Here is a 16,388-nt window from a genome sequence, read left to right as displayed (position 1 = left end):
GGTCCAAGTTGGGAAATAAAAACTGATTTTAAAAATATTTAGCAGTTTTGTGGTAGGAACATTTGGATGGAAATGTTTTCGGTTTTGTAAAATGCACAAAATACCAGTTTTTAGTTAGGCTCTTTCCTATAAAACATTTGATTGAGGTGTTTTCTTTCTTTCTTTCTTTTTTTTTTTAAAAAAAAACAGGTGAACATGGTTGATATTACCAGGCTCAACAAAAGCAGTTTTTCTGCTGAGGAAAGTGGACAAGATGCCCTGGAGAACACATTTACTCAGAAGCATAAAGAACTATCTGTTTTATTGCTGGAAATGAAAGAAGCTCAAGAGGAGATTGCATTTCTTAAGATGCAGCTTCAAGGCAAAAGGGCAGAAGGTGACCCTGAGTTCCTTGATCAAAAAGAAATGAAACAGTTAGAGAGTGAAGGAATACCTCCAGTTAAAATGACAGTGTTGCTTGAAGATACAGGGCAGCATTTTCCACCGACGCCAGATAAAGAGAACAGTCTCACAACAACTGAGAAAGAAGAGCAGATGAGCCCCGAACACCAGCGTAGACCATCTGAGGAAATACCTTTAAATTACACCGGAGTGGAATTAAAATCAGCCAAGCAGGACGATGATGATAAACCCTCTTCTGCTGTCCCAGGTATTTGTCAGTGTCACCAGGATGAATTGGAAAGACTAAAAGGTCAAGTTTTGGAGCTTGAGATAAACCTTCATAAAGCAGAAGAAATCTATGAGAAAAATTTAGATGAGAAAGCTAAGGAAATAGGCATCCTAACCCAGCTGATTGAAGAGTTTAAGAAAAATGCTGAAAACACCAACAATGCTTTCACTGCTTTGTCTGAAGAAAGAGACCAGCTTCTTGCTCAGATGAAGGAACTTTGTGTGGTAACGGAACTGAGGGCTCAGGTACAGCAACTAGAAGTGAGCCTTGCAGAAGCAGAAACGCAAAGAAGACTTGACTATGAAAATCAGACTGCTCATCATGACTTGCTCACTGAACAGATCCACAGCCTCACCATAGAAGCCAAATCTAAAGATGTGAAGATTGAAGTCTTACAGAATGAACTTGATGGTGTGCAGGTTCAGTTTTCTGAGCAGAGTACTTTGATCAAAAGCCTGCAGAGCCAGCTGCAGAGGAAGGAAAGTGAAGTGCTTGAGGGGGCAGAACGTGAGAGGGAGGTCTCAAATAAGGTGGAAGAACTTTCACAGGCCCTTTCACAGAAGGAACTTGAAATAGCAAAAATGGATCAGCTCTTACTAGAAAAAAAGAAAGATGTGGAAATACTCCAACAGACCATTGAGGAGAAGGATCAGCAAGTGACAGAAATCAGCTTTAGTATGACGGAGAAAATGGTTCAGCTTAATGAAGAGAAATTTTCTCTTGGGGTTGAAATAAAGACTCTTAAAGAACAGCTGAATTTATTATCCAGAGCTGAAGAGACCAAAAAAGAGCAGATGGAAGAAGATAAAGAAATTGTTTCCAGCATTAAACAGAATTTTGATGAGTTGAGCCCAGCAGGGCTAATAAGTAAAGAAGAACTTCAACGTGAATTAGACCTTGTAAAGAAAGAAAGTGAGCAGAGAAAGAGAAAGCTCCAGGCTGCTCTTATTAATAGAAAGGAACTTCTACAGAAAGTCAGTAGATTAGAAGAGGAATTGGCCAAAGTGAAAGATGAACCCAGCAAAGCGATCCTACTCCATGAGAGTGAGACGAGGGAAGTGGAAGAAGATAAAGAAAGCAAAGAAGACTTAGAAAAATGTGTGACTTCTAAGTGCCAAGAAATAGAAATGTCTTTAAAACAGATAATATCTGAGAAGGAAATGGAACTAGAGCACATTAGGAAGGATTTGGAAGAAAAGGCAGCAATAGAAGAACAGTTACAGGCTGTGGTCAAACAGATGAATCAGAATTTACAGGAGAAGACAAACCAGATAGATCTGCTCCAAGCAGAAGTCATTGAAAACCAAGCAATCATCCAGAAGTTAACCACAGGTAACAAGGATGCAGGTGATGGAGACTCAGCAGCACCTGTGAAAGAAGCAGTGGCCATCAGTCCGCTTGGTGCAGGCAGTGGAGAACACTGGAAACCAGAACTGGAAGGAAAAATAGTGGACCTTGAAAAAGAAAAGGAGCAACTTCAAAAGAAGCTACAGGAAGTATTAACCTCTCGCAAGGTGATTCTAAAAAAGGCACAGGAGAAAGAAAGACATCTTAGGGAGGAGCTAAAGCAACAGAAGGATGACTATAATCGCTTGCAAGAACAGTTTGATGAGCAAAGCAAGGAAAATGAGAACATTGGGGACCAACTAAAACAACTGCAGATTCAAGTACAGGAATCTATGGACAGAAAACTCCCAGGCAGTGGCCAGCAGGAATCAGGCTCTCCCACTCAAGGTTTAGAAGAACCTTTATTCAAAGCCACAAACCAGCAGCCTGTTCAATCTGTTTCAGAGTCTGACTTGCACCTAGACTGGCCTTCTCATCTTGGAGATACGAATGCTCTGCAGGGCAATACTGCTATTGCCCAGATTAAGACCCAGCTGAAAGAAATAGAGGCTGAGAAAGAAGAGTTAGAGTTAAAGGTTAACTCTACAATAAATGAGCTGACTAAAAAATCAGAAGAGGTATTTCAGTTACAAGAGCAGATAAATAAACAGGATTTAGAAATCCAGAGTCTGAAGGCAGAGTCCTGTGAAGCTGAAGCCCACGCAGAAACCCTGAGGCAAAAACTGGAAAGCAGTCAACTAGAGATCGCTGGATTAGAGCAGTTAAGAGAATTGAAGCCTGAACTAGATGAACTGCAAAAACTCATAAGCAAAAAGGAAGAAGAAGTTAGATACCTTTCTGGACTGCTTAGTGAAAAGGAAACAGCCCTTACTAAAGTACAAACGGAGATAACAGAACAAGAGGATTTAGTAAAGGCACTGCATACACAGCTGCAAATGCAAGCCAAAGAACATGATGAGAAGATAAAGCAGTTCCAGGTGGAGCTTTGCGAACTGAAGCAGAAACCAGAAGAGACCGGAGAAGAAAGTAAAGCAAAACAGCAAATACAGAGGAAACTGCAAGCTGCCCTCATTTCCCGAAAGGAAGCACTAAAAGAAAACAAAGGTCTCCAGGAGGAGCTGTCTTTGGCCAGAGACACCATTGAGCATCTCACTAAGTCTCTGGCAGGTGTGGAAAACCAAGTTTCTGCTCAAAATAGAGAAAAAGATGTATTCTTAGGAAAGTTAGCTCTTCTTCAGGAAGAAAGAGACAAACTCATTGCAGAAGTGGACAGATCTTTAATGGAAAATCAAAGTCTCAGTGGTTCTTGTGAAAGTCTGAAATTAGCACTGGAGGGTCTTACTGAAGACAAGGAAAACTTAACGAAGGAAATTGAATCTTTGAAATGTTCCAAGATTGCAGAAAGCACTGAGTGGCAAGAGAAACACCAAGAGTTGCAAAAGGAATATGAAATTCTTCTGCAGTCCTATGAGAATGTTAGTAATGAGGCAGAAAGAATTCAGCATGTAGTGGAAACTGTGAGGCAGGAGAAGCAGGAACTTTATGGCAAGTTAAGAAGCACAGAAGCAAACAAGAAAGAAACAGAAAAGCAGTTACAGGAAGCTGAACAGGAAATGGAGGAGATGAAAGAAAAGATGAGAAAGTTTGCTAAATCTAAACAGCAGAAAATCCTAGAGTTGGAAGAAGAGAATGAACGGCTTAGAGGAGAGGTACATCCTGCAGGAGATACATCTAAAGATAGTATGGAAGCACTTCTTTCTTCCAATTCCAACATGAAGGAGGAGCTGGAAAGGGTCAAAACAGAATATAAAACCCTCTCTAAGGAGTTTGAGGCCTTAAAGGCAGAAAAGGACTCTTTAAGTGAAGAGGTTCAACATTTAAAGCATCAGATAGAAGATAATGTATCCAAACAAGCTAGCCTGGAGCCCACTGAGAAGCATGACAACCAGCTGGCTGTCACTGAAGAGGCAACCCCTTCTGCTCCAGGTGAGGCTGAGGAGCAAGACTCCCCAGGTATGAACACAAGGCCTGAAAATTTAGAATCCACTCTATCAGAGAACAGTGCCAAGCCTGACATATGTGAGAATGTCAGCTTACATGATGAAATTAATAACTACCTTCAGCAGATTGATCAGCTCAAAGAAAGAATCACTGAATTAGAGGAAGGCAAGCAGAAAGACCAGGACTTTAGCCAGAATTTAGAAAACGAGAGAGATACTTTACTGAGTCAAATAGCAGCAAAGGATGGTGAACTAAAAATGCTTCAGGAAGAAGTAACCAAAATAAACCTATTAAATCAGCAAACCCAAGAAGAACTTGCCAGAGTTACCAAGTTAAAGGAGACAGCAGAAGAAGAGAAAGATGACTTGGAAGAGAGGCTTATGAATCAATTAGCAGAACTTAATGGAAGCATTGGGAATTATTATCAGGATGTTACAGATGCCCAGATCAAAAATGAGCTACTAGAATCCGAAATGCAGAACCTTAAAAAGTGTGTGAGTGAATTGGAAGAAGAAAAGCAACAGTTAGTCAAGGAGAAAACTAAGGTGGAATCAGAAATACGAAAGGAATATATGGAGAAAATACAAGGTGCTCAGAAAGGACCTGGCAATAAAAGCCACACGAAGGAACTTCAGGAGCTGCTCAAAGAAAAACAGCAAGAAGTAAAGCAGCTGCAGACAGACTGTATTAGGTACCAAGAGAAAATCAGTGCTCTGGAGAGAACTGTTAAGGCTCTAGAATTTGTTCAGACTGAGTCCCAAAAAGATTTGGAAGTAACCAAAGAAAATCTGGCTCAAGCCAATGAACACTGCAAGAAGGCAGAATCAGAATTAGCTAGCTTCAAAGTACTGCTAGATGACACTCAAAGTGAAGCAGCAAGGGTCCTAGCAGACAATCTCAAGTTGAAAAAGGAGCTTCAGTCAAATAAAGAATCCATTAAAAGCCAAATGAAACAAAAGGATGAAGATCTTGAGCGAAGACTGGAGCAAGTAGAGGAGAAACACCTGAAAGAGAAGAAGAATATGCAAGAGAAACTGGACGCTTTGTGTAGAGAAAAGGTCCACTTGGAAGAGACATTTGGAGAGATTCAGGTCACTTTGAACAAGAAAGACAAGGAAGTTAAGCAACTTCAGGAAAACCTGGATAGTACTGTGGCCCAGCTGGCAGCTTTCACTAAGAGCATGTCTTCCCTCCAGGATGATCGGGACAGGGTGATAGATGAAGCCAAAAAGTGGGAGAGGAAGTTTAGTGACGCTATTCAGACCAAAGAAGAAGAAATTAGACTTAAAGAGGAGAATTGCAGTGTTCTAAAGGATCAGCTTAGGCAGATGTCCATCCATATGGAGGAACTGAAGATCAACATTTCCAGGTAAATGAATAATAACTCTTTTAGCTCTTCCAAAGGAAATTGAAGACAAAGGAAGTCATAAACTATTTCCATTCCCTTTAATATTATGGGACTAATTTTGGTCTAAATTTCACCCCAGAAGATATATTCCCTCTCACTTCTGTCTCACTGTCTCTCTGTTTTTTTGCAAATGACTTTCTGCTACAACTTGTCTTGGCGTGAAAAATTCACATTTAGTTCTCTACCCATTTTTCTGTTGAGAGATCTCTTAGACTTTTTCCTTTCTTTTCATTTTCATTTCTACTGTCCTTACCCATCTCTGAATTTTTACCATAGTATAAATTTCTATACTCTCAAACTACTGCCTTAGCCTCTGAAATTATCTCCTCTTTTCTCTTCCCCATATTCCACATCAGTTTATATTGCATATGCCTGCTGGAGTTATTTTCCTCAAACTCCAATTTTGTATCACTTTAGTTCAAGAACTAACAGCGTCCCCACACTAGACTCTTTCATTTTTAGTAGAATCCCTCTGCTCAGAGACAGGTTTCCTCATTTGCCTCTCATACCAAGATTATTTCATTCGGGGGCCAGACAACAGCTTATCTAGAACCAAGTACAAAATTGGGGGCACTCTTCAGAGTATCCAAACTCATGTCACTAAATTAACAACAGACTTTGGAGTTTATTTTTATATAAATTCTTAGATGCAATATACCTTTAATACAGAACATTCGTAGAACTGATACTTCTTTATTAAAAACACTTTCAGTTATCAATGTTTATTCATTTGTAGATCTGAGTACCTGTTGTATTTCTTAGGCATCATGTACTTTTCCATTGAAATCTGTAATTAATGACCTTTTTTTCCCTAGGCTTGAGCATGACAAACAAATGTGGGAATCCAGAGCTCAGACAGAGGTCCAGATTCAGCAGAAGGTCTGTGATACTCTGCAAGGAGAAAACAGAGAACTTTTGTCCCAGCTCGAAGAGACTCAAAATCTATACCGTAGTTCTCAGGATGATTTAGCTAAGTTGGAATCAGAACTGAAGATTCTCAGAGACCAGTCAACTGATTTAAATAACTCTCTAGAAAAATTTAAGGAAAATAAAGAAAATTTGGAAGGGATCATAAAGCAGAAAGAGGCTGATATCCAGGATTGTAAGTTCAGTTATGAGCAGCTGGAGACTGATCTTCAGGCCGCCAGGCAACTGACCAGTAGGCTGCATGAAGAAATAAACATGAAGGAGCAGAAGATTATAAGCCTGCTTTCTGCCAAGGAACAGGCAGTCCAAGTGGCCGTGGCTGAACTGCATCAGCAGCATGATAAAGAAATTAAAGAACTGGAAAATCTGCTATCCCAGGAGGAAGAGGAGAACACTGTCTTAGAAGAGGAGAACAAAAAAGCTGTTGACAGAACCAATCAGCTTATGGAAACGCTGAAAAACATGAAAAAGGAGAACTTGCAGCAGAAGGCTCAGTTGAATTCCTTCGTTAAATCCATGTCTTCTCTCCAGGATGACCGAGACCGCATAGTCAGTGACTACCAACAGCTGGAAGAACGACATCTCTCTGTGATCTTGGAAAAAGACCAACTCATTCAAGATGCTGCTACTGAGAATAATAAGCTGAAGGAGGAAATCCGAAGCTTGAGAAGTCATATGGATGACCTTAATTCTGAGAATGCCAAGCTCAATGCAGAGCTGATCCAGTATAGAGAAGACCTGAACCAAGTGTTGTCAAAGAAAGACTGTCAGCAAAAGCAGCTCCTTGAAGCTCAGCTTCAGCAGGTCAAGGAGCTGAAAGGTGAATATGCTAAATTAGAAGCAAAGCTCAAGGAGTCTGAGGAAGCAAGGGAGGAGCTGCAGAGGTCCTCTCTTGCCCTCCAGGAGGAGAAACAAGATTTAGCTAAAGAGACTGAGAGCTTGAAAGTCTCTCTATCACAAGTAAAGAAACAGTTGACAGCCTTGCAAGAAGAAGGTACTCTAGGAATATTTCAGGCCCAATTAAAAGCCAAAGAAGAAGAGGTACAGAAGTTAAGTACTGTCCTTTCTTCCTCTCAGAAGAGAGTTATGGAACTGGAAGAGGAATTGGTTCATGTTCAGAAGGAAGCTGCCGAGAAGGTAGGTGAAATTGAAGACAAACTGAAGAAAGAATTAAAGCATCTTCATCACGATGCAGGGATAATGCGCAATGAAACTGAGACAGCAGAAGAGAGGGTGGCGGAGCTAGCAAGAGATCTGGTGGAGATGGAACAGAAGTTACTCGTGGTCACCAAAGAAAATAAAGATCTCACAGCACAAATCCAGTCTTTTGGAAGGTCAATGAGTTCCCTACAAAACAGTAGAGATCAGGCGCATGAGGAACTTGAGGAACTGAAAAGGAAATATGAGGCCAGTCTGAAGGAGCTGGCACAGCTGAGAGAACAGGGCCTCTTAAGCAGGGAGAGAGACATTCTTGTTTCTAAAGCTGCATTTCCAGTGATTTCCACTGAGGATAACAGCTTGCCTCACCTTGAGAAACTTAACCAGCAGCTTCTGTCCAAAGATGAGCAACTGCTTCACTTGTCGTCACAACTGGAAGATTCTTACAACCAAGTGCAGTCCTTTTCCAAGGCTATGGCCAGCCTGCAGAATGAGAGAGATCGCCTGTTGAGTGAACTGGAGAAATTACGCAAGTCAGAGGACGGGAGGCAGAGGTCCGCAGCCCCACCTGCAACCAGCCCTGCTGAAGTACAGAGTTTAAAAAAAGCTATGTCATCACTCCAAAATGACCGGGACCGACTAGTGAGTGTTTAGCTTCTCTTTCCAGTCTTCTGAGAGTTTTTGAAACTTTCTTTAAATTGATTTTCATTTTTACAGAAAATGGTAAAAGTTTTTATTCATGTTAACTTGGTGTTCTGGGATGATAAACATTATTTAAATTACTTTAAATCTGCCATTGCTGTTTAAAAAAAATCAGATTTCCTTTGCACAGAACTCACCATGGGTCACAAAAGGACTAAGAGATGGAAAGCTGTTTTATATATTTTATACATACACACACACACACACATACGCACAGATGATTTCAGAATTTGTCATAGTTTAATTGAATGAAAGTATTGGGATCACTTAAGTGCCTTTTTACACTGATAGTTTAGTAGAGTCTGGTAGAATTAAGGGTAAAGAGGAGTCAGCTTATTTTGTACTTTTCTAAAAGCAACCCTAATTTGTCAAAAAAAAGTTAAATCTAAAAGGGATTAATTTAAATAATTTTACATGACTATTTAGTAAAGCTTTATTTGCAGACTGAATCATTTTCCCACTTCCCTTTATATAGCCAACTTTTTTTTTTTCAATCTTAGAGAAAGATAAGATCTCCAGTGTTAAATTTTTACTGCTTTTAGGAGGATCCCATAGTTTAATCCAGGTCTTTTTTTTTTTTTTTCCTGAAAACTTGCAGATTATCAAAATTTAGAGGCAAAACTAGAACTGTATGAGCCCAGCCAGGCTATCAGGATTCTACTTTGTGACATTATTCTTTTCACTTTCATGACAGTTTCTTAACTCTGTCTAGGCCATATACTCAAATGGGCAATAAATTGAGCTTCAAAAGTCTAAATTTTCTATCTTTAAATCCAGAATATGAAAATTCTAGTTTTTAAGATTGAAAGTGAAAGTGAAGTTGCTCAGTCATGTCCGACTCTCTGTGACCCCATGGACTGTAGCCTACTAGGCTCCTCCATCCGTGGGATTTTCAAGGCAGGAGTACTGGAGTGGGTTGCCATTTCCTTCTCCAGGGGATCTTTCCAACCCTGGGATCAAACCCAGGTCTCCCGCATTGCGGGCAGATGTTTTACCATCTAAGCCACCATTAGCCCAGGGGGAAGAAATCATTTCTCCTAAACTGTAAAGTCTTATGCAGATTTTTTTTCTTGGTAGGTAGTGTGTTCATTCATATTACATTTAATACTGAATATTTATAGACAATCTTTTTTCCCTTGTGTAATCTGAACAAAGCCTCCCTTTTCAGCTACAATTTTGACATTAATACAATTTAGGCATATTTATTTTTATTTTTAAAATCGTTTCAATTTAGCTGACTTTGTTCTAGGAGCTTAACCTTTTGTCATCGTTTTCAGAATGCAAATGCAAAAAGTTTTCTTCAGGACTGTATATACCTCGTATATAATTTATAGCAGAGGTCCCCAGCCTCCAGGCGCAGACCGGTATCTCCTGTCAGGTTAGCAGTGTCATGAGATTAGAAAAAAAGTGCACAATAAATGTAATGTGCTTGAATCATCCCCAAACCATCCCCATTCCACCCCGCCCCCGGTCGTGGAAAAGTGTCTTCCATGAAACTGGTCCCTGGTGCCAAAATGTTGGGGACTGCTGATTTATCCAGGTGTTGATTATCTTCTAGGTCAAAATCTTTTTCCTGAAAGCTGTTAGGATAGATTCTGAATTAGCTATGTTTTATTCAGTGAGTTGCTTTACTATTTTTAGCTTTTGTAAATACTAGGGACTAAACTTTCTATCTCTTAACCCCTGTTCTATTAATACCTTTTTGTCTGCTGGGTATTTACAAGCCAAAGCATTTTTTATTTATTTGTTTTTTTCTTAATATATATATATTTATTGAAGTACAGTTGACTTACAATGTTTTAGGTGCGCAGCAAGGTGATTTATTTATACATATACACATACATTATTTTTGAGATTATTTTTCATTATAGGTTATTACAAGATATTGACTATAGTTACATGTGCTATAAAGCCAGCATTTTTAAATTTCCATATAAATCATAGTAATGTTGTTCTGCTTCCTAAGGCTCATAACTATTATTTTATTTCATTTAATCATCAAAGTCTGTCATTTCTTTTTTAAAAATTTTTGTACAATTCTTAAAGGTTACTTTTGATTTACAATTGTAACAAAATATTGGCTGTATTCCTACATTGAGCCTATCTAGGGTCTACCATTTCTTTATTCATAGTGTGCCTCAAATATTTCTTTTTTCCTTTCCATCATCAACACCTTAGGATAAATTTTTAACACTTTACCCTTAAATGGTTATAATGTTGGTGCTCCCAGTTGTCACCCCTCCATTGCTGAATACATTTTTCTGAAACTACTCTCTTATTACTGCATTGTTCAGTAACCTTTAAAAATTATTCTATCTCTAAAATATTCTTAGGATTCAAACCTCTTGGTTTGGTTTTAAGACCCAATGGTTTGTATCTGCCTGTCTTTGCAATGTCCCCTTTTATTGCTTCCCTACTCTTTGTCTTAAAGTCAGCCATCTGATCTGCTCACCCACAAACTGGTCTACTTACCCACATTACCATCCTCTGAACAAAAATGTCCTCTCATTTTCCTTTTTTGGGCAAATATTCCTACTCTTTAAAGGTTGCTCCAGAGCTTAGATCCTCTGGTCACATTTCCAGATCACTTGATTGTCTATGACCTTCTGTCTGTACTTCCCTCGTGCTTCTCTTTTCCTTTGTCCCATGTTGTCTTGATGTATATGGGTGTGTGTGTTTGTGTGTGTAAAATTTCTATACCTTTGTATTTTTTTATTGCACCATTTAAATTTCAAGCTCCTGGTAAATGTCATATCTTATACTTGTTTGTATTTCACATGGTTTTTAGCAGAAGGGTAGTTAATCATATGGTAGATGAATCAACAATTGTGGTGGATACTCTCTGTCAGTGTGGTTGTTACTGAAAACACTGTTTTCTCTATTTTGTGAAATTGGAGTGTAGGGAGATTATAGAAACTTTTGAGACTGAGGCTTTTACATCTGCCATGACTGAATCATAAAGCCTAAGCAGGGTTATAAATCACATGAAGGCCTGACAGTCCGACTCAGTGGTACTGCGTTCAGGCCCTGCCAGTCTGCTGAGGCCCTTCTGCATGCTTACTGAATGTATTATTAACTCCATCGACTCTTCTTTTCCACACATCTTGTTCTCACTCTGTCTCATGAGCATTGAAATTTGTAGTGTCTCAGCCACTGGCTGCATGTATGATAACATTTCAATCACTGTCAGTTTAAATATTCAGCCCAGGCCAGCAAATTGTCACCTCTGCCTAGACTAGGCTTCCTTTCTCTCAAGACCACCTAAGGGGGGAGCTCAGTTTGAAAGGAGCTCAGGTTACTTTGGTCCTCTTCTTTCTATAGTTAAAGGGAAGTTTCCCAAATAAAGTCTGAGGGTCTAAGTGGCAAGGAGTTAATAACCCAGGGGATTCTACTAGGGCGTAACAGACAACTCTGGAAACATTTTGGAGTTTTCATCACCCAAACTTCCTTAGGACTTTCCCTTAATCAAATGAAGCACTTGGGCAGTTCCTGCCTAAAGGATGGAGTGCAGATCTCTAGAGGTGCCTTTTTGTTTGTATGTGCACTTCAGTCTGAAAATGATTTGAGGCAGCATTTAAAGATATGAGGGGCTTCCCATCTGGCTCAGTGGTAAAGAGTCCACCTGCCAGTTCAAGAGAAGCAGGGGATGTGAGGGACTTCCCCAGTGGCTCAGCAGGTAAAGAATCTGCCTGCAATGCAGGAGACATGGGTTTGATCCCTGGGTTGGGAAGATCCTCTGGAGAAGAAAAAACCCGCTCCAGTATTCCGGTTGCAATACTGGAGTTGCAAAGAGTTTGATACAATTGGGCACAACCACCTCCCAACCTACGTATTACTTTTATTTTCCTTGTCACCTTTGTTTTTCCTGGAATGAATAACTGTGTTGTTGTTACTGAGTTTTCTTTGTACTTATCAATGTAATTTAACCCCAGATTTACTGTCATTTATCCACATTTTTATTTTTCTTTTTTTTAAAATTTTTTTACTTTACAACACTGTATTGGTTTTGCCATAGATTGACATGAATCCACCACAGGTGTACATGAGTTCCCAACCCTGAACCCCCCTCCCACCACCCTCCCCATATCATCTCTCTGGGTCATCCCAGTGCACCAGCCCCAAGCATCCTGTATCCTGTATCAAACCTAGGCTAGCGATTCGTTTCTTACATGATATTATACATGTTTCAATGCCATTCTCCCAAATCATCCCACCCTCTTCCTCTCCCACAGAGTCCAAAAGTCTGTTCTTTACATCTGTGTCTCTTGCTATCTCACATACAGGGTTATCATTATGTGTTAGTATACTGTATTGGTGTTTTTCTTTCTGGCTTACTTCACTCTGTATAATCAGCTCCAGTTTCAGCCACCTCATTAGAACGGATTCAAATATATTCTTTTTAATGACTGAGTAATACTCCATTGTGTATATGTACCACAGCTTTCTTATCCATTCGTCTGCTGATGGACATCTAGTTTGCTTCCATGTCCTGGCTATTATAAACAGTGCTGTGATGTCTCTTTCAATTCTGGTTTCCTCAGTGTGTATGCCCAGTAGTGGGATTGCTGGATCATAAATCCAGAAAAATAAATGACCCAATCAAAAAATGGGCCAAAGAACTAAATAGACATTTCTCCAAAGAAGACATACAGATGGCTAACAAACACATGAAAAGATGCTCAACATCACTCATTATCAGAGAAATTCAAATCAAGACCACAATGAGGTACCATTTCACACCAGTCAGAATGGCTGCTATCCAAAAGTCTACAAGCAATAAATGCTAGAGAAGATGTGGAGAAAAGGGAACCCTCTTACAACTGTTGGTGGGAATGCAAACTAGTACAGCCACTATGGAGCACAGTGTGGAGATTCCACATTTTTCAAGATGTTTATTTTACTGTATGTTTTGTCTTCAGGAAGAAAATTCTCTTGAAGTCTCTCTCTTGCTCTTATGTGAGTCAGTTGCCCTATATTATTTCTAGGACATAATTTTCTTTCTAGAATATCTCCCTCCTGTTCTCTTCTGTGTTAGATCTCCTGTTTCTTACATTCTGTGTTTTCCTTAGCTTGGTTTTGTGCCATCATTTTTTTTTTTCTTTTTCTTTTTTTTTTTTTACATTTCTTTTTTTTTTCTTAATTTTAAAATCTTTAATTATTACATGCCATCATTTTGTTGGAATAAATCAGTAACTCTCCGAGAAAAGATACAGGGGAGGTAAATGTCTAATCATTTCCAATGGTTTGGTGGAACACAGAATTCTAGGCTGAAAATGATTTCTCTTCAAAACTGTGAAGACATTGTTCAATTCCCCTTTAGCCTACATTGTGGTTCAGGAGTCCAGAGATTCTGATTCTTGATCCTTTTTATGTGATCTAGTTCTCTCTCTGTTTATCTAGTTCTATCTCTGTCTTTCTCTCCCTCCCTCATGTCCCTCTCTCTCTCTCTGGAAATACAGTTGGACATTGAACAACATGGCTTTAAAATGCATGGATTCACTTATACATGGGTTTTCTTCAGTAATAAATACTACAGTACTCTAGGATCAGCAGTTGATTGACTCTGTGGATGTGAAACAGCAGATATAGAAGAACCGCATATACGAGGGGCTGACAATAAAGTACACATGGATTTTCAAGTCACCCTTGTGTTGTTCAATGGTCAACTGTATATAGAGTCTTTCAGTCCAGTATGTTCTGATGTTTCACAATAATGTGTTTTGGTGTGAGTCTATTTTTATTCTCCATTCTGTCTAGTCCTTTGAATCTAAGAAGTCATGTTCATCAATTTTGAGAAATTCCTTTGAATTCTGTTTTACTACTTTTCCTTGTCCTTTTTCTCTACCTTTTTTCCCCCTGTGAAAATCCTGTTATTTAGGTGTAGGGCCTTCTGGGTTGGTTCTATAATTTTCTTACCTTTTCTATTCTTTTTGTTTTATTTTGGGAAGATTTTTCTCACCTCTGTCTTATCAATCCTGTATTGAAGTTTTCATATTTGTTATCATGTTCCTGATTTCTAAGGATTTTTTTTTTTTTTTTTGGTCTCATGGATAGATGTTCTTAATTTATCTCTCCAAGCAGATTAGGGGCAGTTTTGTTCTTTGAAATTTTCTCTTGAGTTTTTCTTTCTAGTTTTAAAATTTCTGCTGTAATGCTTCTGATTTCCAATATTCTCTTAAATCTTTGAGTACATGACATGCTTTCTTCTGTTAATCTCTTCTGAATTACTTTTCTTTCAGTTTCTTTTTATCCCTGCCTAATGTTAGCTGTTCTTCAGGAAAGGGTTAATCAGTGGTTTATTCTTCATGTTCAAAAGTAGAGTCTAAAAAATGCTTGTGGGTGGGACTTACCAACTGTGAGTTTCAGCTCATGGTTATCTGGCTGAGCTTTTTGAGGGCAGTCCCCATGTTGATACCTTTAGTTCATCTTGGGTTAGTCAGATTTTCCAAAGAAGACTTCTCCATTTCCTGCATGGATGGTTAAGGCCTCTGTGCCAGAACTCTTCAAGCTGAGTATGGGAAAGTCTTCTAATATTCAGAAAGCATACATTCACTTGATCACCCTGGTGCTGGAGCAGTACCTTTACCTTCAACTGTTCCATAGTCCAGAGACACTCCTTCAACCTTCTCTAAAGGATAAAATTCTAGTTGTCTGTCAGAGTAACAAAAAGTGTGAAATTGGGAGTGTTTTTAGGGATGTTGTTCTTAAGCATCTTTCATCTGATCCTCCTTATTTCAGTTATCACCTCCTCGCTACTCCCATCACCATCTTTTCCAAAAAGTACCTGGTGCTGTTAATTCCTAAGCCTTTTGAAGAGTCTGCCAAGTAAGTTCTGTTGGTTCTTGACTTTCCCTACTGCCATCTTAAGACTTGCCATTCCCAGATCTGTTAAGTCAGTTACCATTTATACATCTACTTTTTAGCTTCCAAAATTATTTTCATTGCTACTGACTCCTCTCTTGTTCTTGTTCTTGTGTTTTATGCTTATAAAATACCTTTATTGTAGCTTTAGTGATATTTCTAGATGGGTGAAAGAGATATGTGTTTAGGGCCCTCCTCTTTGCCCTGACATCCTCACATTATTTCTTACTGCCAAGCTTTTAATGAATATTGGGGGTAAAGAGTTAGAAGATATGTCTGGAATGTAATAGATAGGCAGGTTTGTTAATTAAAGGCAAGTTCATCATCATCAACACCGCCACTGACTTTTATATGTTAATTTTCTTGTCAAATTCTCATAATCTTTATAAGAGGTACTATAATTATCTTCATTTTATAGGTGAAGGAAATTAAGGCTTAAAAAGTATGTGAAACATGCCCACTATGTTGGCAGGATAGCTGACTCCAAATTCTGACTGTTCTTAAGCACTGGGCCTGGGCATCACTGCCTTCTTTATAATCAACATCAGCTATGGTAGAATTAAGGTTGATATTCATGAACCAGAGTTTAGAAGCCTAGCCAGGGCACATGGTTAAATAGAAAGCCAGTCTATCTTTATACTTCTTATCTTAGGGAGTTACCACCCCCAAGCAGCTGTAAGTCTATTGTCTCTCCCATCTCCAGGGTTTTAAATCTAGAATCAGCTTAGGACCTCAGGGCCAGGGGACTGGCGTTGAAGTTGCAGTAGTTGTCGCTGCCTTCCTGGCCACTCCATGGGGAGATTCCCACCAGCCTGGCTGCATGTATTTCACTACATTAGGGATTCATGCTGCAATTGTATCAGTGGATTGTTAGGTGTTAGTAGTCTATTGTGATGTTGACTGACTTAGCAGGGAGCTAGCTAAGTGGATGACATGTGATAAATCACCCTTTTACTTTCCTTTTGGTTAAAGCTGAAGGAGTTGAAGAATCTGCAGCAGCAATATTTACACATTAACCAAGAAATCACTGAGTTACGTCCGCTGAAGGCTCAACTTCAGGAATATCAAGATAAGACAAAAACATTTCAGATTATGCAAGAAGAGCTAAAGCAGGAAAACCTCTCCTGGCAGCATGAGCTGCATCAGCTCAGGTATAGTAATCTCTGCTTTTTAACCCTTTCTGTTGTCGTTCATTGTTGTTCAGTTGTGAAGTCATGTCTGACTCTTTGTGACCCCCGACTGTAGCATGCCAGGCTTCTCTGTCCACTATCTCCCAGACTTTGCTCAAACTCATGTCCATTGAGTTGGTAATGC

General features: G+C 39.2%; 1 protein-coding gene across 6 annotated transcripts in view; it reads left to right on the top strand.

Annotated features, from left to right (window-relative positions):
* GOLGB1 (golgin B1) overlaps positions 1–16,388 on the top strand; it is a 64,593-nt gene that overhangs the window by 29,568 nt on the left and 18,637 nt on the right. For all 6 annotated transcript variants that reach the window (XM_068982615.1, XM_068982599.1, XM_068982591.1 and 3 more), the window contains 3 exons: positions 190–5,387; positions 6,242–8,153; positions 16,047–16,225. In XM_068982615.1, coding sequence (XP_068838716.1) covers positions 190–5,387; positions 6,242–8,153; positions 16,047–16,225 — 7,289 coding nt within the window. The remainder of the gene's footprint in view (positions 1–189; positions 5,388–6,241; positions 8,154–16,046; positions 16,226–16,388) is intronic.

Source organism: Capricornis sumatraensis, chromosome 1 (genome assembly GCF_032405125.1).
Source record: "Capricornis sumatraensis isolate serow.1 chromosome 1, serow.2, whole genome shotgun sequence".
NCBI classification, from domain to species: domain Eukaryota; kingdom Metazoa; phylum Chordata; class Mammalia; order Artiodactyla; family Bovidae; genus Capricornis; species Capricornis sumatraensis.
The sequence above is the reverse complement of the archived record's forward strand: the minus strand, read 5'-3'. Positions and strand labels throughout refer to the sequence as shown.